At 38.6% G+C, this 24,521-nt stretch overlaps 1 protein-coding gene across 1 annotated transcript in view; it reads right to left on the minus strand.

The window, feature by feature from the left end:
- GALNT5 (polypeptide N-acetylgalactosaminyltransferase 5) overlaps positions 1 to 24,521 on the minus strand; it is an 81,843-nt gene that overhangs the window by 32,072 nt on the left and 25,250 nt on the right. Inside the window, exons 2-5 of the mRNA XM_021004964.2 lie at positions 10,423 to 10,589; positions 6,960 to 7,079; positions 4,524 to 4,659; positions 2,427 to 2,546 (exon numbers count right to left, since the gene is read on the minus strand). Of these exons, the coding sequence (XP_020860623.1) occupies positions 2,427 to 2,546; positions 4,524 to 4,659; positions 6,960 to 7,079; positions 10,423 to 10,589 (543 nt within the window). The remainder of the gene's footprint in view (positions 1 to 2,426; positions 2,547 to 4,523; positions 4,660 to 6,959; positions 7,080 to 10,422; positions 10,590 to 24,521) is intronic.

Here is a 24,521-nt window from a genome sequence, read left to right on the forward strand (position 1 = left end):
CTATAAGAAATGATGAGAGGGGTGGTTTCAGGAAAAAAAAAACATGGTAAGACCTATATGAACTGATGCAAAGTGAAGTAAGAAGAATCAGGAGATCACTGTGCACAGTAACAGTAATGTTATAATTTTGATCAACTGTGAAAGACATTGCTACTCTGATGCAAGTGATCCAAGACAATTCCAAAGGACTGATGATGAAAAAATGCTATCCATCTCCAGAAATAGAACTGATGAAGTGTGAGTGCAAAATGAAATATAATTATCTCACTTTTTAATTTTTTTTGCTTTTTTATGATATGACTAATACAAGAAATATGTTTTGCATGATTTTACATGCATAATTAATTGATAAAAGCTTGTCTTCTCAGTGGATAGGGGAGAAGTAGAAGGGTGGGAGAGAATCTGGAACTCAAAATTTAAAGAGAAAAGCATGTTAAAAATAAATAAGCAATAAATTGAAAAAACAACAACAACAAACTTCTGCACCTTCCAAATGTCTAGCTAGATGTGACCTTGTGGAGAGAATTATACATCAGAACATTCTCATTTTTTGTGGACTGACAGCTGACAAATCTCCATCCAAAAAATACAGTCCTTAAAATTTCCTAGGGAAGTCAACCAAGAAACTGTATTGGCACAAGACCATTGTCACTGACTGAAATAGTCTCTTTCACACCTGGATAGAACATTGATTCATAAAATCTTAAGAACAACTTTTTTCAGAATTGCCACCATTCCAAACACGCATACTTCCCAAGCGCCATGTAAAAAAAAAAAAAAGCTTTCAAAATATAGAATGTCAGAAAAGACTTAGTGGAGTTTTAAGCAATTGAAATTTAAGGGAAAAATGTTTAAAATTTAGAACTGCACTATGAGACACCTCATATTCAAACTTGTTTAAGGAGAGACAAATCATGTTGGAATCTGTTACCTCTATTTGTCAAAATGCTTAGTGCAGTATCTGGCACACGGTAGGTCCTATATAAATGCTTATTTCCTTCCTCTTCCCCTACCAAGGGCTTTCAGTGTGCTCACAGAGGAGAGGGTCACATTCTGACAATGTTACTCAACTACAAACAGCTATGATTTTCATCAACCCGTAGAATAGTGTATAGAATACTGAATACAGAAAAGTAATCACAGGATTAGTAAATAAGAACAGCACAATTCTGCCTGAACTCTATAAAAAAGGTGAGGGTAAGTTAATAATAAAAATAGTGGTGGTTAGCATTTATAGAGAACTTTAAGGTTAGCTAGCAAAAACAGTGTACAGGCATTATCTTATTTACTCCTTTCTACAATCTACTAAGTTTAGGTGCTATTATTATACCCATTTTAACAATGATGAAACTAAAGCTTGGGGAGTTAAAGTGGTTTGCTCAGGATCACACAGCTAGTAGCAACAACAGAATATATAATGTAGCTATTTTCAGTTAAAAAAGCATCTTATGAATACTATCTCATTTGATTCTCAACAACTTTGTGAGGTAGGAAGAGCAGGTGTTATTATCTCCCTTCTACAGATGAAGGTGCTGAGGCTCAGCATGATTAAGTGACTTGCCCAAGGTCATACAACAAAACAAGTGGCAGAGCTGGGGTTCCACCCAGTTTTTCTGAGTCTAGTCCCGGTATGATTCCCATTACCAAGCAATGATGATGCATTGATAACACAGTCAATTAATTACACAGGAAAAATCAAGTGGATAAAGAAGGCCTATTAGCCAGATAGTATACATAGTTGAATGGGCAACTCATGGAATTGGTATACATGCATATATAATGTATGTGCATGCATGTGTGTGTGTGCGTGCGCGCATGTGTATATACACATGTGTGTATGTATATACATACATGCACACATATATGTATATACATATACACACATATTTGCCAGACACTGCATGTGTCTAATGATAGCTGGGCCTTGATTTGAATATAACAATAATAGTTAACATTTCTCTAGTACTCTCTACGTGCCAGACACTTTGCTAAACACTTTGCAATTATTATTTGATTATCACAAAAACTCTAGCAGGTAGATGTTAATATTTTCCTCATTTTAGAGATGAGGAAACTGAGGCAAACAGAGGTAAAGTGACTTGCTCAAAGTCACATACTAGTAAGTATTTGAGACTGGATTCGAACTCAGGTTGTCTTAACTCCAGGCTCAGCGCTCTACCCACTGTACTACCTTGCTGAAGAAGACAAGCAATTCAGAAATTACTTGATCGTGGTGATGTTAATAACAATAGTTTCTGATCTGGGGTTGTTTTTATAATAACTACATTGGTTTACATATTTTCTAGAATCAGTAATTAATTTATGGAAGACTATGGAATAAACTGACACACCTTGTTTCTCCTTAAGATCTATTTCTATGCCTCTGTCCCCACTTTGTTTCCACGATCCTAATTTCCCACTCTTACCTTATTACATCTGTTTCCTTTATCTTATTTTGCTTAATGACCTCCGGAGGAATCTTTTTCCAACTAAAATTCATGGGCCACACAAAGATGCCTCTTTGAAAGTTGTCCACTGTCATGTAGCTAAGAAGAGAAAGCACGCAAAAGCCTTATCAGATATATGACACATTACCTTACATCCTGTATGCTGACTTCTTAGCAATCACTATAACCCGAATGAAAGAACTAACTGCCTAAGAACAAGATGTTGGACAAACATCACCACAAATCTTTCAATGACACATGAATTTATGGAATCTTTGTGCCATAGTGATTATATAGTTGTACTACTCAGTTCTTTCCAGGCTTTGTTCCCTCCCCTAGACTGTTTATGCCTCCATTGTCTCACCTCTTGCTATGCTATGATCTGCATTCTGAATTCCCATGTCATTATTCAGCCGAAATGACTCTCTTTAAAGTTACCAGTGATCTTTAAATGGCCAAATCTAATGATGAACTTTTCTCAGTCCTCATCCTTCTTGACATCCATGCCACATTTGACACAGCTGATCACCCTCTCCCTCTAGATTCTCCTTCCTCCTTAGGTTTTCATGTCACTATTCTCCTCTTACCTCTCTGACAATTCATTTTTAATATGTTTATCGGCCCATTATCCATCTTCACCCACTAGCTGTAGTGTCTCCCAAAGCTCTGTCTTTAGATCTCTGTCTGTCTCTGTCTCTCTCTAGGGTAAGGGCATATCTCTCTGTCTCTGTCTCTCTCTGTGTCTCTAGGTCTCTGCATCCCCCCTGCCTCCTACTCATCTGCTCCCAAGAACTTATAGTTTCTGTGTTGATGACTAATAGATCTATTCTCTTCCCTGAACTTCAATAACCACATACTAGTGTTCTGCCTATTAGACACTTTAAAGTATATGTACTAGAAACATCTCAAACTCAATACATTCAAATGTAACACGTTTCCCCCCAAATTCCTCTTTTTATTAAACTTTCTGTTCAATTTCTGTTGAGGGTTCCACATTGTTATAGTCTTTTAGGCTTGTAATGTTAGCATTATTCTTGTTTCCTTACTCTCCCTCACCCCACATATCTAATCAGTTTCCAAATCTCACTATTTGTACATCTGTGACATCTCTCATATCTGACCCTCTTTCTTTATTCACATAGATACTGCCTTAGGTCAGGTTGTCATTGCCTGCCTGCCTCAACTTTCTCCCCTACTTCAAACCAACCTCCATATGGCTTCCAAAGTAACTTTCCTCAGTTGTAGATCTGACCATGTAATTATTTTGTTCAATAAACTTCAGTGGCTCCTTATTGCCTCAAGAATAACATATAAATATTTATGTTTGGCTTTTAATTCCTTCATAATGTCTTTGCACACCTTCATCTTATTATAGAATCTATTCCTTCCTTCACCCAAATTCTAAGGTGTTCTCTCTTTAACTTGTATTTAATTACTTCAAATTTATTTCATATTTATTCTGCAAGTGTTAATTCCATATGTACAATACAAATAAATACATATGTGTATGTGTGCACATGTGTGCATACATATGTTGTCTTCTGCCATAGAATGTAAGCTCTCTGAGAGCAGAGACTATTTCATTTTTGTCTCTGCAGTATAGTAACTAGCACAGTGCCTGGTGTATAGTAGACACTTAATAAATGCTTGATTGATAGGATTGTAAGTTTCTGAAATTATTTTCCCTTTTCACCTACGATCTGTGCTAGCCTGAATGGGATCTTACAGGCCCTCAGATCCAAATGGCTTAGAGAGAGAGAGAGTACTAGAAAATTCATCTATTAATGAGGATTAGAATTTGCTAAGACATGGATACATATAAAGAGGTTTATAGGATTGGGGCTGGGAACAGGTGTAGTTCAGAAATGAGTTGGATTAGTAAATTATTTAATGAATTTGTCTTTCCTCCAAGATATGCCCTTACTCTAGAGCACTGGCAGGAATTTCTTATTTAACGGGATGGAGACTGTGTTTGTCATATTTGAGAAGATTTCAATATAAGGGGACTAAATAGTATACTTAGTCACTAGTGGTCTGTGCATAAAGGAAACATTCAGTGAAATGTAATGACATTACCTTAAATCCTTGTCATTGATTATTTCAATAACTGGACAGGCCACTTTTTTTCTGTTCAAATAAATTCTTTCTAGGAGAGGTTCCAACCACCCAACATTACATTCCACATGAGAATCTAGGAATGTCAACACATCACCTGGTGGGCAGAACAAAGATACAGTTTAGGTCCAGCCCTCCCTCTGGTTATGAGCCTCTCACCTTATACTCCCCTCCCCTTTCAAGCTATTTTGAATCAACCTCTACTCTTGCTGTTCCCTCATTTGGTAGCCATAGCTCCAGCCTAGCCTCACCATCTTGTCCTGACTCTTTACAACTGTTTTCTTAATTAATAAAATATAGTAACTTGTCCAATAGAACTTTAAATGCCCTATCCTGGGACAATTACCTGCTCTAGTTCTGGCTCTGCGTCCAGCCACCCTTCATATTTGCTTGTTACTGTATTTGTATTGCTTTTTCTCTACATTTTGTTTTCTTCCATTAGAATATAAGTACTTTGAGAAGAGGGACTATTCAATTCTTGTCTTTGTGTTGGTAACATCTAGGATATCACATATCAGATGCTTAAGAAATGTTTGTCAAATGAATGAATACCTTCCTAAATGGACTTCCCATTTTTCAGTCTCTCCATTCTTCAAACCATCCTCCATGTGGCTGCCAGAAGAATCTCCTTAAGCCCAAGTCTGACCATCTTATTTTCTGCTCAAGTGTCAGTGACTCTCTATGGCTTCTAGAATGAAATACAAACTCTTCAACTTGGCATTGGAAGCCTTTCATAGTCTGGCTCCAGTCCCCCTTTCTAAACTGATTTCATGTAACTTCCCTTCAAAAACTCTGCATTCCAGCCAAACCAGCTCTTCCTTGAACTTGACATCCTGCACAGGTTGTCCTGTGTGCCTGGAATTCTCTCTCTGAATCCTTGGTTTCCTTCAAGGATTAACTCAGGCACCATTTCCTATCACAAGACTTTCCTAATTCTTTAGTAGTTAGGTTCTCCTCTTCAAATTTTATATTTACCTACCAATTAACAAATAACAAATGTTTATGAAAGACTATGTGCCAGGAACTGCATGGCTGGTGTGGCTGCATGGAATACAAATACTAAGAATGAAACCACCCTTAGTTTTAGGGAGCTGATAATCAAATTGGGGTGACAACTAGTACATATATAAGAATACATATAAAGAGAAAAATGATAAAGAGGTCGAACACAAGGTAATTAGGGAGAGAAAGCACTAAAACATTTGGACAATTCAGAAAAGAAAGGGTTCATGTAGGAGGTGATGGTTTGTGCTGTATTTTGAAGGAAGAGAGAGATTCTATGAAGCAGAGGGAGAGCATTTCTGGCATAGGAGATGGTCAGTGCCAAGGCAGTGAGACAGGAATGCTGTTTTGTGTATGAGAGAAGGCTGAATTAGCTAAATGACAGATTATAGAAGATGGAGTAACATACAACATAGCTGAAAAGATAGGCTGGGGAAAATTTGGCAACCCATTGGATATATGGAGTGAGGGAGAGTAAAAAGTTGAGGAAAATGCTGAGTTTATGAACGTGGGAGACTAGAACAGTGGTGGTGCCAATAGTAATAGGGAGATTTGGAAGAGAGATGAGTTTGGGAGTTCTGTTCTGCACAAGCAATTTTAAGATGTCTTTGGGACATCCAATTTGAAATTTTGAATAGAAATTTTGTAATGCCTGACCGACACTCTGGAAAGAAACTGGGACTGGATATGTAGAACTGTAAGTAATTGGAGGTAGATAATAATTAAACCACGACAGCTGATGAGGTTACTAAGAGAATGAATTGAGAGAAAAGAGAATAGGACCTAGGATAGAGCTTTGAAGAATGCTCATAATTAGGGGTCATGGATGGTGGCTCAGCAAAGGAGACTGAAGAGCAGTAGCAAATGTAGGGGGCGGCAGTGATTAAAAGTGGTGTTACAATAAAACACAGAGCAAAGAGTATCCAAAAGGAAAGAGTGTTGACAATGTCCAATGAAGCAGAGAGGTCAAGAAGGGTTAGACTAAGAAATGACCTTATGTATATCTGGGACTTATTTGCCAATGAAGTCAGTACTCTTGGCTCTCTTATAGGTTATTCTTATTCTATATTATGAGGCCACCAATAAGAGTCTTAGGTCACAGTAGTACTTGTGCCATAGATTGTGTACCATAATTCTGATCAAGAATTGCTCCTGTAATTGTGGAGAGATAGCAAGGGAGAAGTATGATCAATCTACAGAGTAAACTCATGAGAAAACTATTTGAGAGGAAATTAAATTATGTCATTATAAAGTCTTCAAAGTCTCACGGCAAGGAACATAATTTATCTAAAACAGAGACATCAGAAGGAAGAGATGTTCTGACTCCAGAATCTCTACACTTGACTTCTGGGGAATCCTATCCAGTTGTGAGAACAAGAATCAATAACCTCTCACCTGTTGCGATCTGTGCCCCTGCCAGTCTGGCTCGTATTAAGCCATGCCTCTCTTTGAGATGAAGTACCCGGACTTTGGGAAACTGTGACATGTATTTATCCAATTGGTCTTTCAGGTATTCTAAATCAAAGAGGGAGAAAAGGGAGAAAATATTTATCTCAGCCTGACCTTGGAGCTGTGACAAGCCTAAGAACTCCTGTGACATTTATTGGAATAGTGACATTTTATTCTCTTTTTCAAGGTTTTGGTCACTAATGTCATTTCTTTATCAAGACTTTACCAAGAATCTACCAGGGGTGGGGAACCTGCAGCCTCAAGTCACATGTGGTCCTCTAGGTCCTCAACTGTGGCCTTTGAATCCAAACTTCACAAAACTAATTCCATTAAGAAAAGGATTTGTTCTGTAAAATTTGGACTCAGTCAAAAGGCTGCACCCAAGGACATAGAAGGCCACATGTGGCCTCAAGGCTGCAGGTTCCCTACCCCCTAAATTCTAAACTATTAGATGCTCAGTTTCCTCTCTTCAAAATCCCCTGTGTCAGGGCAAACAAGCAAGTTGAGGTTCATAGTTTCAGGAATTTAGAGCTGATAGGAATCTTAGAATTCATCTAGTACCACTTCAGTCATTTTTATTTTCGAGGAATTTGAGTCCCAGAGAAGTAAAGTAACTTCGAGAGTCTCATAAGAAGTAAATGGTAGAGCTGGGATTCAAGCCCGCAACCCTTGATTTGAGATTTAGCATTTTTTTCAATTGTAATTGAATTCTTCAGGTTCAACTTTTACAGAAGTTGTTGAAGAATTCTCCTTCAGTGAGATTCCCTTCCATTACTTCCTGTGGCAATGGTGATGGAAGGTGGCCCATAGTCAATTGCCAAAGAGCCAAGATGTTAGAGGATATTCCTCCTGTAGTGCATTCAATTCCACCCTTGCAGACTTGTTCATTCCTGTGGATCTTGAAAGCTTTTAAAGATGAATGATTCTGGGAAAGAGAAGCAGGAGGAGGCAGAAGAGAATGAAGAAGAAGCAGAGGAGGAGGAAGCAGAGGACAGATAGGATGATGAGAAGAAATAGGAGAGAGTAGAGAAAGAGGAGGAAGAGAAACAAGAAGAAGAAAGAGGGAATAGAAAAAGAGGAAGAGGAGGAAGATAAAGAAAAAGAAAAGAAGGATGAGAACAGGCAGAAGAAGAGGGAAAAGAGTAAAAAGAGAAGGAAATCCAGGAGGAGAAGAAAAAGAGAAAGGGAAAGAGACAAAAGAGAAAGAGAAGAAAGACTGAGAGGAGGAAGATTAAACTGTGATAGACCCTTTATCATCAAAAAAGGGAGTGTATTGTTTCCCATCAGGAAAGCTTCTGTTTTTGCTCACGTTCACTTTTTGAGGCGTTCAGTCAGTCCACTGTGGTCCAGTTTTCCTCCTCTCAGTCTTTCTCAGTTAATTCGAGTATTTGTAAGAGTCAAAATGATTTAGTGGCTCAAAGTTGTTCTTAAAACCATATTGTTACTGCATATGACATTCTCATGTTTCTTCTCAGTTTGCTCTTCATTATTTTGTGCAAGTCAGTCCATATTTTTTAAGATCATCGATTTTATCATTTCTTTTAGCAGAGTGGTATTCCATCACGATCATATACCACAACTTGTTCAGCCATTCCCCAACTGATGGGCATCCTCACAATTTCCAGTGAAATGCTTGTTTCATTTCTTAAGTTCAGAGTTAAAATAAATAAAATTCAAAAAGAAGAAAAAGCCATGCTGTGTAAGCAGACCTCGGTGGTGTGCTGGTAAATATTTGACAACTCTCCCCCCAAAACAACAACAACAACAACAACAACAATAACATGTAAGCAGAACACATTTTTAAGTTTCTGAATTATTAACATTTACTCCATCACTTTCTTAAGTCTAAGTGACCAATAAAATAATAAATCAAAATCTGTTTTGCCAATTTCTCACTGACTGGGATAATTTAACAATGGGCTCTCCCAAAGGGTGCTGGCTCCAGCAGGTCATTGCAGTGTCACTTATCACTGTGGTTATAGAAAAATGTTAATATGGAAGACAAAAAGAGGACACTATGTTGGGCTCTGCATTTCCATCTATGTTCAACATCAAGTTTGTATTTGCTGCAATTTGGAGTTGTTGGCCAGTGCCTATGGAGATATTAAGAAAGTGATAGGAGTTGTGTTTGTCAATGCTGTGCTTTGAATTCACAGAGGCAGTCCATGTAAGGACAGTACCATTATAGTCATCATCCTTGTGGCTGTAGCACAGAGATTCATAGCACTGGGGAAAGCCATACTCAACAAGCACATATGAATCTGTATTGTGTGATACTTACAAAATTGAGGGTTTGGAATGGATGCATTTCCCCTAGTCTATGTTTTTAGGGGAGGCATGATATCATATCTATAAAGGATTCTGTTCATCTGCAACTCCATCATATTTTGTAGTTTTAGAGTTGCTCAGGGCAGCATGAAGCTAAATAATCTGTCCATGGTCACAGAATTAGGATGTGTCAGAGGCAGGACTTCTCAGGTCTTTCTGATTCCAAAGCAGACCTTCTATTACCTATCCACACAGTCTCTAAATAAGAAGCTTAAGTAGTTACGATATTTTTTGAAATGCATATTGAATCACTTGTTGGTATTCTAGATACAAGAAGGGGAAGGAAATAGACAAATCAGCAAGATTTTAGGCTCTTGGCCCATTGGAAATGGGAGGTTTGGTCACTTAAGGAGGACAATGTGTACTGGAGTCACAGAAGAAATAGGAGGGGCCCTGCCTCTGACTTCCCAAGAGCTGAACTCTTCCTTCAGTTTCTGCCAGCAGCAAAGGTCCTGTCCTGTCAATGATCAATGGCAAGAATGTTCTTTTCTTTGGTTGTTTTACACCAACACAGATGCTTGTACACAACAAACTGTTGCTACAGTTGTGTAGAACATTTCATTTTCTCTGGTATTTTCTCAAATGATTGACTGCAAATAGGCTTGTGTGCCAGTATCATAGAAGGATCATAGAAAGGGACATTGGGGGGTATCTAGGCCAAACACCCAATTTTACAAATGAGGAACCTAAGGCTCAGGAAAATTAGGATTTGCTCGGGGTCATACAAAATGTATATTGTACACAGGTCCTCCTAATCTAAATCCAATATTTTTCCCACTCTACCATGATGCTGAAGTAGAATGATTTAGAAAAGGGATGCCATACCCCAAAGTGGCAAAGGAGGCTCAGTTGAATGGGAAGCTGGCAGTAGAGATGCACTCGATCCAGGGGTACTTATTTTTAGCTGACTGTTTGAAGGCCATACCATGTTGTCACTACAAAGTATCAAGTGAAGGACAGCTTTGGCCGTGTTCCATTTTTTTTTTGGCTTGATTACAAACTAATCTGTCCTCCCTTCCCCATTCCCCTTACCCCAATGACACATTAATTTGTGAGGATGCAGGCTTTGTGCTTTTGTTACCTTTGGTACTGAAGTCATCCACTAGCAGAATCTCTTTAATGAGGTGTGGAGGTGAGCGATTGAGGACACTGTGGACAGAGCGAAGAAGAGTAGACCACACCTCATCCACAAAGCACATGATGACAGAAGTGGTGGGGAGATTGTTGTGAACCAGCTGATTTGCACACCTGGATGGATAGCAAACAAGTAGAGCACAGGTGAGGTAGGATGTTGACATTGCTGACATTACATAGCAGATTAAAAAAAGAGTCATATTAGAACAGGGTAAACTTTGTTGAAGATTGGGCCACCTACTTTTGTAATGTATAAGCCAAGGCATTAAAGACAAAATAAATTCCAGATGATTGTGAATTATTTTTCTTCCTTCTTCCTTCCTTCCTTCCTTCCTTCCTTCCTTCCTTCCTTCCTTCCTTCCTTCCTTCCTTCCTTCCTCTCTTTCATCTTTCTATCTATCCATTTATTTACTTATTTATATATCTATCTATTCATTCATTCATTCATTCATTCATTCATTCATTCATTTATTCATCCATTCATTCATTTCTCTGTCTTTCTGTTTCTATCGCTGCCTCTCCCTCAGGACTGGGCCCAGGCTGAATGGATAGAAGCCACTCATGGGCCTACCCCATTGCTGATCATTCAAAAAGCTTTGCCATGCTCCATTTGTAATCTAGGTGGGTTCACCCCTCCATAATCAGCCTAATTTACCCCTCCCTCAGTTCTGAGGGCTCATCATATTGATGCTAGACAGTACAGACACCCTGGCAGCTTTGGCTTTGGCCCTCGTGTAGCTCAGAATTCCTGAACTTGCCTCCCCACTAGCACAGACTATAGCTGTGTACTACCACATCCAGAAGGGTGGTTGTCAAAAACTGAAGGTTGTAAAATTATAGTACCATTTAAAAAAAGACTAAAATGACAAGTCACATGGCATAGCGGAAATAGTCCTGGACTTGGAATCAGAAATTCTGAATCTAAGACTGAATTCTGTCATTTTTCAGTTACAGTAGGACCTTGAATGACTTAAATCTTTTCTGCATGTCATTATAGTCCCATGTAAAATGAGGATCAAAAGATTTAGAACTAGATAGGGCATCAGAAATGGTTTAACCCAAAGACTTCATTTTATAAAAGAGAATAAAATAGATGCTTAATAAATGTTCATTGCCTTAAATGACTTTCCCGGGGTTACAAAGATAGCAGTAAGACCAGGGGCTTGAACCCGGCTCCTCTGACTCAAGAGTTACTGCCTCTTTTTTTATATACAATAAAGTTCTTTGACCCTAGTTCTGCTTGTGTTACTTACCTCTTGTTGTTGGGGAACAATGGGGTGCAGCAGTACTGGCTTGTTAGAGGAACTGGCTCGCTAATCTCACTAGGCTGACTATTATTTCCATGACCCTGGAAAATTCTTTCAAGACAATGAACAAGCAAGTGTTGGGCTTGGAGTCAAGAGTTCCCATTTTCAAATCCCATCCCCAGTACTTTCTAGTTATGTGATCATGGCAGGTCACTTCCATTCATTTCTTTAGACCTCAATTTCCTCACCATAATACCTGCAATATCTATCTCATAGGATTGAGACTCAAATGGGAAAATCACATGTAAACCACTTTGCCAAGTTTAAAACACTATACAAATAGTTTTCGAATTGTTATAAAAACAAATCTAAACTATAATATGATTATCATGATTATCATTATTATGAAGGTACTATGTATAACCATACACTATTATATATTGTTACACATAATAGTATATTAACATACTACTTATTTTACTATGAATACAAGCCATGAATTCTTCCTGTAAGTAGCCTGTGAACCACAGGATGGCATTATGACCTATTTTAAATATAAAATATTCAATTCAGTCCTTGCTGTTGAATGGGCTATAATTGGCGCTCTCATTGGCAGTTTCACCAGAGTGTCTGCCCTAGGGTATATTCTTTCTCTCTCTTTGCATTCAAGGAAGCATATGTGTACAGCAGTACCCATAATTACCAAATAATTAAGCTGATGTCTCCTTTGCAGCCCATCCTGGGCCATCTCAAAGAGACTACATCTGCTTCACCGTAGCCACCTTGAAATTATCTTGATTGGTCGCTCCCAAGTGAGAACAAGAGAACACAGAGCATGGCGTTAGTATTTGCTCTGGCTGCTGTTGGTTTGGGGGGTTTTCCATGTAGGGTGGTTTATGCCTCTCTGCTGGCACAAGGCCATCTCTCTGCCTATGACATACTCTATGGCCCCATGTCATACCTCCCAGGCGGCCTTCTCCTGTCTGCTTGGCTCTTGCTACTTTACCCATTTGTGCAACATTGTTCAATCCACCAGAAAAACCAACCACTGGTGTTTAGAAGGTGCTTTTATGAGGTCAGAAAACTCAGGCAGTGCAATGTATTCTGTCAAACAATGCACCTATTTTTCATTTGGTTAATAAATCAAAATTGTGTGGGTATAGCAACAACTTTGACCTATAGCCTTGGGCTGAGATTATAGAGTAGCAGGTCTATTATTGAAGGAAGGCAGGGAATGTATGGTGAAAAGCAGAGGCCTGGGAGTCAGGAGACCTGAACTTACTCCTTACTTAACCTCACTATACCTCATTTTCCTCATCCACAGTATTTGTTCTTCCTACTTCTAGAACCCAAAGTAGTGATTTTGGAGTCTGGGCCTCAGACACTCACTAGCTGTGTGACCCGGGGCAAAATCACTTAACCTCAGTTTACCTCAGTTGTTTCAACAGGGAAATGGAGATATAATAGCACTTTCTTCTCAGGGCTGCTGTGAGGACCAAATAAGATAATATCTGCAAAATGATTAGCACTTTGTAAAGTGCCTAGCACACAGTAGGGTGCTTAATAAAATTTATTCATTTCCCTTCCACTGCCCCCTGGGGAAAGCAAGACAAAGCATGCCCTCAAGCAAGCATGAAACATAACCTTAAATAAAGTGTTTTTTAAGCACTCATTACCTTTCAGGTACTATAATATAAATAGATTTAGGGATACAAATAGAGCAAATGAAAGCATATGTCTAAGCTTACTTTTTCTAATGGGAGAGACAAGTACATATATAAGTAGATACAGAAAAAAACCCATAAATACAAAGTAGATAAATACAAGGTAGGGCACTAGCTGGTGGTGGGGTCAAGAAAGCGTTTGTATTGATCCCACTGTCTGCTAGTACCCAAGCCTGCAAGGAGCGCTTCTTGAAGGAAGAGAGGGAGTCCATGAGGCAGAGGAGATAAGGAAGGATGTCGTAGGATGGCATGGGGAACAGCCTGGCTGAAGACTTAGAGATGAGACACTGAGTGTTCTCTGTGAGGAACAGAGAGAAGGCTAGTTTGGCTGGATCATAGAATAAAGGGCGAGGAATAATGTATAATGAGGCTGGAAAGATAAGTTGGGGCAAGGTTGTGAATGTCTTTTTTAATTAATTTATTTTGATTTAGCAACAATCACTTCCATACGATTTTGAGTTGAAAATTTTTCTTCCTCCCTCTCTCCCCACTTCCCTCCCCAAGCAATCTGATATAGGCTATACATACACATTCCTATTAAACATATTTTCACATTAGTGATGTTGTAAGTAGGAATTAGAGCCAATAGGAGGAACTACCAGAAAGAGGAAACAAAGCACAACAGAAGAAAAAAAAATAGCAAATATTATGCTTCAATCTGCATTCAAACTCCACAGCTCTTTCTTTGGTTGTGTATAGCATTTTCCATCATGAGGCCTTTGGAGATGTCTCATATCGTTGCCTTGCCGAGAAGGGTTAAGTCTATCAATACTAGTCATTGCACAACATAGCTGTTACTATGTACAATGTTCTCCTGGTTCTGCTCACTTCACTCAGCATCAGACCATACAAGTCTTTCCAGGTTTTTCTGAAGTCTGCCTGTTCATCATTTCTTATAGTACAATAGTATTCCATTACATTCATATAGCACATCCACAGTTATGATTACTAACTGTGTCTTTCTATCCATCCTTTTTCTACCCTGTTTATGCTTTTCTTTCTCCTTTCTCCTTTTCCCTCCTCACTAATGTTTTGCTTTTGACCACTGCCTCCTTCAGTCCCACCTCCCTTCTATCCCTCCTCCCTTTTCTTTCCCCTTTACCTTCCTATTGCCTACAGGGCATGTTAGATTTCTATGCCTGATTGATTATGTTATTCCCTTCTTGAGCCAAATCTGATGAGAGTAAGGTTCAAACATGCTCCTCTCCCTCCCTTTTCTCTCTGCTGTAATAGGTTTTTGTGCTTTTTCCTGAAACTTAATTTACCCTTGTCTGCCTCCTTTCCTTTTCTCTCACTACATATTCTTAGTTGGATGAGATTAATTCATTTACTTGGATCCATTTAACCCACTTGATTAGATTTTTCTCATCATCATATTAAAGTCAATTTACACCCACTCCCTTTATGTATACCCCTTTAACATGGTGTAATAAAAATATAGTTCTCAGGAGTTAGAAGTGTCATCTTCCCTTGTAGGGATGTAAACCGTTTGCCCTTATTAATAACATGTTGTTTCTTACTGTCATGTTTACCTCTTTATGTCTCTCTTGAGTCTTGTATTGAAGATCAAATTTTCTGTTGAACTCTGGTCTTTTTATCAGGAAGGCATGGAAGTCTCCAATTTCATTGAATACCCATCTCCTCCCCTGAAAGATCATGCTGATTTTTGTTGGGTAGTTGATTCTTGATTGTAATCCAAGCTCCTTTGCCTTACAGAATATCATATTCAATGCCCTACACTCCTTTAAGGTAGAAGGTGCAAGGTCTTGTGTAATCCTGACTGTGGTTCCATGATATTTAAATTGTTTCCTTCTGGCTGTTTGCAGTATTTTCTCTTTGACCTGGTAATTTTGGAATTTGGCTACTATATTCCTTGGAATTTTCAATTTGGAATCTCTTTCAGGAGGTGATCAGTAGATTCTTTCTATGGCTATTTTACCTTCTGATTCTAGGACTTCAGGACAGTTTTACTTTATGATTTCCTGTAAGATACTGTCCAGGCTCTTTTTTTCATCGCGATTTTCAAAGACCAATAATTTTTAAATTGTCTCTCCTGGATCAGTTTTCCAGGTCAGTTGTTTTATCAACACAGTATTTCACATTTTCATCTATTTTTTCATTTTTTGTTTCTGTTTGACTGATTCTTGCTCTCTCATAGAGTCATTAGCTTCCATTTGGCCAATTCTATTTTTTAACAATTTCTTTTGTAAGCTATTATTTGATAAACCCAAAGACCCTGATTCTGGAATAAGAACTCACTCTTTGAAAAAAAAACTGCTGAGAAAACTGGAAAAGAGTGTGGCAGAAACTAGGCATTGATCAAAATCTCACACCATTTACCAAAATAAAGACAAAATGGGTTCATGATTTAGATATAAAGGCTGATACTGTAAGCAAACTGGGAGACCAACGAATAGTTTACCTATCAGATTTATGGAGAACAGAAGAATTTATGACCAAAGAGGAGACAGAGAACATTACAAAAGCAAAATGGATAACTTTTATTATATTAAATTGAAAAGGTTTTGTACAAACAAAGCCAATGCAACTCATAATAGAAGGAAGGTAGAAAATTTAGAAAGAATTTTTATAACCAGTCTCTCTGATAAGGGCCTTATTTCTAAAATACACAGAGAACTAAGTCAAATTTATAAGTATACAAGTCATTCCCCAATTGATAAATGGTCAAAGGATGTGAACAGGCAGTTCTCAGATGAAGAAATTAAAGCTATCTATAGCCAAATGAAAAAAATGCTCTAAATCACTATTGTTTAGAGAAATGCAAATCAAAACAACTCTGAAGTACCACATCACACCTAGCAGATGGGGCCAAGATCACAAAACAAGAAAATGAGAGATGTTGGAGAAGATGTGGGGAAATTGGAACACTAGTGCATTGTTGGTGGAGTTGTGAAATGATCCAACCATTTTGGAGAGCATTTTGGGACTATGCCCAAAGGGCTATAGAAATGTGCATACCCTTTGACCCAGAAATAGCACTTCTAGGGCTATATCCCAGAGAGATCATACAAATAGGAAAAGGACCCAACGTACAAAAATATTTGTAGCAGCTCTTTTTATGGTGGCAAAGAATTGGAAACTGAGAGAATGCCCATCAATTGGGGAAGGATGAACAAGTTATGGCACATGAATGTAATGGAATACTATTGTGCTATAAGAAATGATGTACAGGCTGCCTTCAGCAAAACCTAGAAAGAGTTGTAGGGTCTGATGCTGAGTGAAGTGAGCAGAACGAAGAGAACATTGTACACAAAAATAGTCATGTTGTGTGATGACTAATATTGATAAACTTAACCCTTCCCATCAATGCAAGGATCTAAGACATCTTCAAAGGCCTTGTGATGGAAAATGCTATCCATATACAAAGAAAGAGTTTGAATGCAGATTGAAGCATATTATGTGTTATTTTTTTTCTTCTGTTGAGTTTTGTTTCCTCTTTCTGGTGGTTCCTCCTATTGGTTCTAATTCTTACTCACAGTACCACTAATGTGAAAATATGTTCAATAGGAATGTTTATTTATAACCTGTATCAGATTGTGTGTCATCTTGAGGAGGGTGATGGGGAGGAAGGGTGAGAAAAAATTTTAAACTCAAAAGCATATGGAAGTGATTGTTGATAAATCAAAATAAATTAATAAAAAAAGAAAATAGTTTTCTTCTATTAAATTTTGTACCTCCTTCCCCATTTAGCCAATTATATTTTTTAGGTACTTGTTTTCTTCAGTGTACTTTTTTTCCAATTGGCCAATCATATTTTTTGAGGACTTGTTTTCTACAGTTAATTTTTGTCCTTCCTTTTCCAAGCTATTGACTCTCTCCTGCATACCTCTCATTTCTTTTCCCATTTTTTCTTCTACCTTTATCATTTGACTTTTAAAATCCTTCTTAAGCTCTCCTAAGAAGGCTTTTTGGGCTTCAGACAAGTTCATATTCCCTTTTGAGGTTCCAGATGTGGGTTTGTTGAGAATGCTGTCCTTTTCAGAATTTCTGCCTTGATCTTCACTTTTCCCATAATAAGAATCTATCGTACATTCCTTTTTGCTCGTGGTGTTTGCTTATTTCCTGGCCTTTAAAGAGATGGAGCTCTCCTGCTGGGGAGCAGAGGGCACTGACCCAAGCTTCTTGTGTTGGGAGCCTAGGACCTGGTCACTGGCTTAGTGTGCTGGGGCCTCCAATGTTGGCAGTTGGAGGCTGTAGGGAGGCTTACCTGGTGTTGGGAGGGAAACAACAATACTGGAACTCTAGGGGTAGGATTGGGTAGTGTGGCCCCTTGAGGTTGCCTGCTCACCAAGGCCTTTCCTTCCTTTCACTTTCTTCAGCTCCTTTCAGATGGATGTTGCAGGGTATTTATCCTCTTGAGGCCCCTTGGAGCACTGCTTCCCTTAGTTTTGCTGAGGCACTGGGAGAGCCGATTGCTGTAGAATGCCCAGCCACCTGGTGGTTTTCCAAGCTGGTTTCCACCAGTTCCCCCACCCTCAGTGAGGCACTCGGGGGTCCAGGTGTTGGTGTTTGCCTGCTCCACCCCCTGGGCTTCAGGAACTCCTCTTGATATGCTGAGGTGGGGCTTTTCACTAGCTTGCTGGTATGCCTCCTATTCTGTACTGCTCCCCTTCCCCCAGGGTAAGAGGGGCCTTTCCGCTTAATTCCCCAAGCTAGCTGGGCTACTAGACTGCTGCACTCCATCTTTCATTTGGTTCAGCTGTTCCAGGGTTTTTCTGGGGTTATATTTTCTGGACCTTCAGAGGTAATAAGGAAGCCTAAGAGCGACTCACCTCTTACTCCGCCATCTTGGCTTCAGGTTGTGAATGTCTTTAAAAGAAAAAAAGAGTTTCCATATGTTCCTAGAGGCCCTGGAGTTGATTGTGTAGGAGAGTGACATGGTCATATAAGCTCACACTTGAGGAAAAATTGCTTTGGCAGCTGCATGTAAGATGGGATAAAGTGGGGAAATTTCAAACATAAACATTTGGTTGTGTCAGGTGAGGGAGAGTGGAATTGAGGATAATACTCATGCCATAAGCCTAGGAGTGTGGTGCCTTTAATAGAAATAGGAAGGTTGGAAGAGGGGTAGGCTTAAGGAGAAAGATAACGAGTTCTGTTTTAGTCAAGCTGGGCTTGAGAGGTTTCCAGGAAATCCAGTTGAAATGTCCACTAGGCCAATTGGTGATGTAGAATTAAAGGTCGGGGAAGAGACTAGACTATGCAGGTCTGGCAGTAACTGACATAGAGATGTTAATTATACCCATGAGGGTTGGTGTGGTCAGTAACAGAAAAAAGAGTAGGAAGGCTTTCATTTTTCCCTCTGCCTCACTCCTCCCAAACTTTTCTTCTTTCTCACCAGGACCACCTGTCCCTCCAGCCCTCCTTGTTCTCCCAGCTATTCCCATCACCCTGGCTGGTGTGAGTGTACACACACACACACACACACACACACACACACACACCAGGCACACATCCCTATCTTCCATGCACAGTCTGAATTAAGGTTAAGAAGGATGCAGACAGAGCAAAGACCATTAGTTTGGGCAATTAAGAACTCACTGGCAGTTTTGTACAGAACAGTTTGAGGTTGGTGGCAAGATTGCAAAAGGTTGAGGAATGAATGAAAGGAGAGGAAGTGGTGGCTTGAAATGTAGAAAATATTTTTTTAGGAGTTTGGCTGTGAAAGAAAAGAGAGTGGATGAAAGTTTGAAGAGAGGATAGTAAAATTTTTTGAGGCTGGGAAGATTTACACGTGTTTGAAGGTGGGATTTAAAACATTATGGAGATCTTAGGATTCTTCAAGGTGGGAGAGAAAGACAGAAAACCCTGGGATACTTCAAGGCCTCTGATGGAGAGACCACCATCAGATGTGGGAATAAGGTTGGGCTAGCCTAAGATGAAGTTCACTCAGGGTTTGAAAAGGAGACAGATTCGAGGAAAAGAAGCAAACCATCTGGTAGTTTCTGATGTTAACTAATTAGTCTTGCTAATTAGCTGCTAAGATACATAGTTTTCCCTGGTAAAGGGGGTACAAGTGTTGTCAGCACCCTCTAAATCTACTACAATAGGACAAATCCAGAGTTGCCTGCCCTAGACTCTGCCTACTTCATAATTTTATTATAAGAACCAAAATAAGAAAAGACATGTAAAAAAACTTTGCTGATATTAAAGGGAACCTTCAAACTTTACATAAATGTAAGCTGATTATTTTTGAGCCATCTTGCTTCTAATATGTCTCTGGCTAATATGTTTTAAAAAATCTCCTTGTGAATTAGCAAATATATGGGTGCAAAATTCCTTTAAACTTCAAATTGTAGGATTCAGAGTTAGAAGGGATCATGGAGATCATTTAATCTCCTCCTTTAATCATCTTCATAATTCAGAGGAAGAAAGAGCTGGAGGGTCAGTACTGACTGAGGAGGAATTCAAATCTAGTAGCTTGATTCCTAATTTAGTACTCTTTGCACGAGACCACAATTAAGTCAGTATATTAGGAACTTACTATGCACAAATCCTATGATTAACCTTAGATAATAAGCCCAACCTAAACAGTTTCTATACCGAGGAGAGAATTCGTCCAGTAAGACATGAAAACATTGACTCTGACCTTACTTAATAGGGCAAGGTGTGTATTAATAGTCAAAGCAAGGAAAATACACATGTGAATACAAACTTTTAAACAATATGTTATTTTCTCCAAAGTGTAGATATTCTACTTTCAGAGTAAATTATATGTAATTTCAAGTTTGTAGAATGGGTAATATGAGGAAATCATTTTACAGAAACCAAAGCTTTGAATTCATGGCATTTTCAGATTGGAGTCTGAGCATTTCCAGATATAAGTAACTTGAGAAATTAACTAGTTTAATTCCTGAGTTTTATAGATGAAGAAGCTGAGGAACACAAAGAGATGTAAATTATCCAAAGTAGTTAGCACAAGTCAGTGAGCATCAAAATCAGAATTCAAACCCAAGTCCTTTGATCCTAAATTAACAGCCCCTGTCTTCAATGCTCTTTCTACTACACAGTGCTGTCACAATTTAGGGGTTTTTCTATCTTCTGTAGCTCATGATGCTTGTGATTTTCAATACTGTATGCTAACTATATTAAATACTGAAGAACTAGTGGAGTTTTCAGAAGGAGAAAAAAAACAAAACCTATTCTGATTTCAGTGAAGTCACAAGTAAAATGAAGTTCTTATGAGTAGGTGTGGCATAGTAGTCAATTATAAAAGGATATGCTGAAATTGAGAAAATGTGAAATCCTCAATTAGCATTTATTAGGCTCCTACTATGTGCCAGAAACTGTGTTAAGCACTGAGAATATAAAAACAATAAAATTGTTCTCACCCTCCAGGAGCCTACACTTTAACAGAACCACTACAAAAGCAAAGTGCTTTCAGCAGGAAGGACAATGCTGGTATACTACAATGTTGAACGTGTTGTAAGATATGTTACTGTCTTAGTCCCTTCTTCATTAGAAAATTTTTTACTTTTTTTATTGAGTAATCCTATTTTTCCCCTATGGATAGAAATCTTTAATTTTTATTTTTGAAGTCAATGAGAAGAGAATAATTGCTTTGCATGTCTTTAAGTCATCCTTGCTGAAACAGATCCACACCATAAAGCAAAGTGTACTTCTTATGACTCAGTATATTCAAGATGAATAAATAACACTTCCAGTGAAATGCTCAGTAATCTCTTTCTGATTTTTAGAAAATACCAGGTGACATAGGCAATAACCACAAGGGAAATTGACTAAAACAGGTTTAGGCAGCTGATACTTAAAAGAGAAATGAATTCTAATTTCGTATTTGCCCTGAACTTGCTGTTTGACTTTGGGTAAATCACTTCACTTTGCTAATCATTCCAAGTTATCTCACTTGAAAAATGAGGAGACTGGCCTAGATGATTTCTTGGTTGCTTTGATTCCTTGATTTTTATGATCTCAAAATTTTTTAAAATAATATTGGAATTGGTTCCACACACACAAAAAAAATTCCATGCATCCAAGCAGTCCTGACCTTAGGAGGATCTTCCTATGCAATGGAATTTGAAGGACTCCAGTGAAGTTCTGATGCCCAATTAATTTTGGCCCCCTTCCCCCTAACTCCCAATCAGACATGGTACCTAATGTCATTCACAAAGAATCTTAGAAGTGAAAGAGACTCCAGAAGCCATCTGGTGATGAAGGGTCCACTCTCCCCCGGGACAACGCATTCCATTTTTGTTGTTCATTCATTTTTCAGTCATGTCTGACTCTTTGTGACCCCATTTGAAGTTTTCTTGGCAAAGATACTAGAGTGGCTTGCCATTTCTTACTCTGCTCATTTTATAGATGAGGAAACTGAGGCAAATAGAGTTAAGTGACTTGCCTAGGGTCACACAGCTAGTAAGTGTCTGAGACCAGATTTGAACTCAGGAAGATGAGTTTTCCTGACTTCAGGCCCGGTGCTCTATCTGCTGTGCCCCATAGCTGCCCCTATTGCAATTTTGGATGACTTTAAATGTTAAGAAATGTTTCCTTATCTCAAGTAAGTCTAAATCTGTTTCTGTGCCTTTTGTGCTAACTGATCCTTTTTCTGCCATCTGGGGATGTGCAAAGCAAGTTTAATTCATCTTCTATATGAAGGACCTTAAAAAATTCTAGTCTAGCCACAGTTTCCAATCTTTTACTTGTAAAGTGTAGGACTTTTTACCTTATTTGATTTGGCCCAGGTCTCAAGCTTCTCTTGATCTTTTTAGATCCTGACTCTGTCACCCAACATGTCTGTTATCTTGCCTAGTTTGAAGTCCTTTGGATTTCCCCTCAGTAGAATATGTTACTTGAGGGCAGGGACTCTTTCGTTTTTGTCTTTGTATCCCCAGTATCTAACATAACACCTGACACCCAGCAGTGCCTAATAAATGCTTGAATTTGATGCATTAGTTCAAATCATTGTAAAACTGTCACGCAGCACAGCGCCAAGGATGAAATCCTTAGGTATTCTACAGGAGACCTCCCCTCAAGCTGACATTTCTTCATTAGTCACTAATCATTGGGTCTGGTCACTCAACAAGTTTTGAGTTGAACTAGCTTAACTGTAATCTGGGTTTATATCTCTCCTCTAAAGAGGCTACCATTTTATAGTCATTTATTTGGGTCATGGGAGGCAGCTGGTCGATAGAGTGATGGGCCTGGTGTCAGGAAGAACTGAGTTCAAAACGAGCCTCATTTGTTTGTCTCAGTTCCCTCATCTGTAAAAAGAGCTCAAGAAGAAATGGCAAACTACTCCCAGTATCTTTGCCAAAATAACCCTAAATAGGGTCACAAAAGGCCAGACACAACTGAAAAGTGACTGAATAACAAAAATTTGGGTCTTGAAGACTTCTTAATCTTCTACAGTATCTTTTTAAATGCATTAGTCTTTTCAAAGACTGGCAACGGAAACTAACGTGCCAGTCGTAAGGGGGCTACAGCACATTGCTAGTTATATCATCAAGGAAACTTGGGTGTCTTTTACTATTCTGTTATTCTTTGCTATCCATCAGTCCTGTTACACAATCAATCCACTTTCTTTTCTAATCATATATGTGAAAGAAGTGGCTTAAATAATGTGGTTAAATAAGTGTCTGATTGGAAAAGAAAAGTGGGCTGGTCATATAACAAGACTGAGAGACAACAGAGGAAAGATAGAAGATGTAGACAAAGGATTCTATTACACTGGGTAGACCCTCTGTAGAAGGTTTATGAGAAGGCATAGCCAAGAATTGCACAGGACAAAAAGTTATGGGTGGGCTAAGATCTGCATAGCTTGAGGGGGTGTAGCCTTATCTACGAAATCATTGGTTTATTGACATATCAATCAATGAACGAGTACTTATTAAATGCTTACTGTGTGCCAGGCAATGTACTGGAGGTACAAGTACAAAGAAGAAAACAATCCCTATCCACACAGTGGGATAATCTGAGAACATCATTAGCTAACACTTTACAGGAACTAGTTTAATAGACAACTTAGAGTTCTTAACCTTTTTTGTGTCATGGACCTCTTTCATATTCTAGCAAAGCCTTCACATCCCTTCTTAGGACAATGTTTGTAAATGCATAAAATAAAATGTAGATTACAAAAGAAAACAATTATATTAAAGTGCAATAATCAAAATACTGAAAACATTAAGTTCATAGACCCCAAGTTAAGAACTCCCACCTACAAAGAGCAACATCCCAATGAATACGTTTGTATACCTATACATTTACACATATACACATATAATTTGTATATACATACACATACATACCTCACACTTATCTTGTGCATATACATATATGTATATGTATATCTATGTACCCATATACATAATCAGTTCACTTTCTTTTCCAATCATATATGTGAAAAATCTCTCTCTATATATATAAAATATATATACATGTATACATATATGATACACACATACACACACAAGATAGGTGCACATGGTACGGTGTGGATGGTAGTAGGGCTGATTCAGGGGAATGCCAATTCAAAGGAATGATATGAGTTGTCAAAAACAATTTTTGCCTAGAGATCATTAGTGTCACTGGGGCCCATCTTGCTGCCCTAGATCACTTGGTAACAGAGTTATAACTAGGAATTTTTGTACTCAAGGCAAATACTGCACATTGCACCCAGAGGAAGCCATATAAGTGAGTCCTTCTTTGGTGGGGAGGAGAAGGTAGAACCTTGGTGTAGTGTATCCAGTGTTGAACTTGGAGTGAGGGAGACATGAGTTCAAATCCCACCACAGACATTTACAAGCTGTGTGACCCTTAGCCAGTCAGTTAACTTCTATCTGCTTTGGTTTCCTCATCTGTAAAAATGGGGATAACACAGAGGATAAAATGAGATAATTGTAAAAGGCTTAGTAAACCTGAAAGCACTATATAAATGTTATTAGTACTAATTGCTGCTACAGGATAGCCTACAGTGCCATGGCCCCTTACATTAGACACTGCCAGGGACAAAATGCTGATCTCATGACTGTTTTGATCTGGAGCGTGTCAGTGTCTTGGTTTCTTTCTCCAGTCTTCTTAACTACCTCAATGTACTAGTA

This window comes from Phascolarctos cinereus, unplaced genomic scaffold (assembly GCF_003287225.1).
Source record: "Phascolarctos cinereus isolate Bilbo 61053 unplaced genomic scaffold, phaCin_HiC Scaffold_726;HRSCAF=1367, whole genome shotgun sequence".
In the NCBI taxonomy this organism is placed as follows: Eukaryota; Metazoa; Chordata; class Mammalia; order Diprotodontia; family Phascolarctidae; genus Phascolarctos; species Phascolarctos cinereus.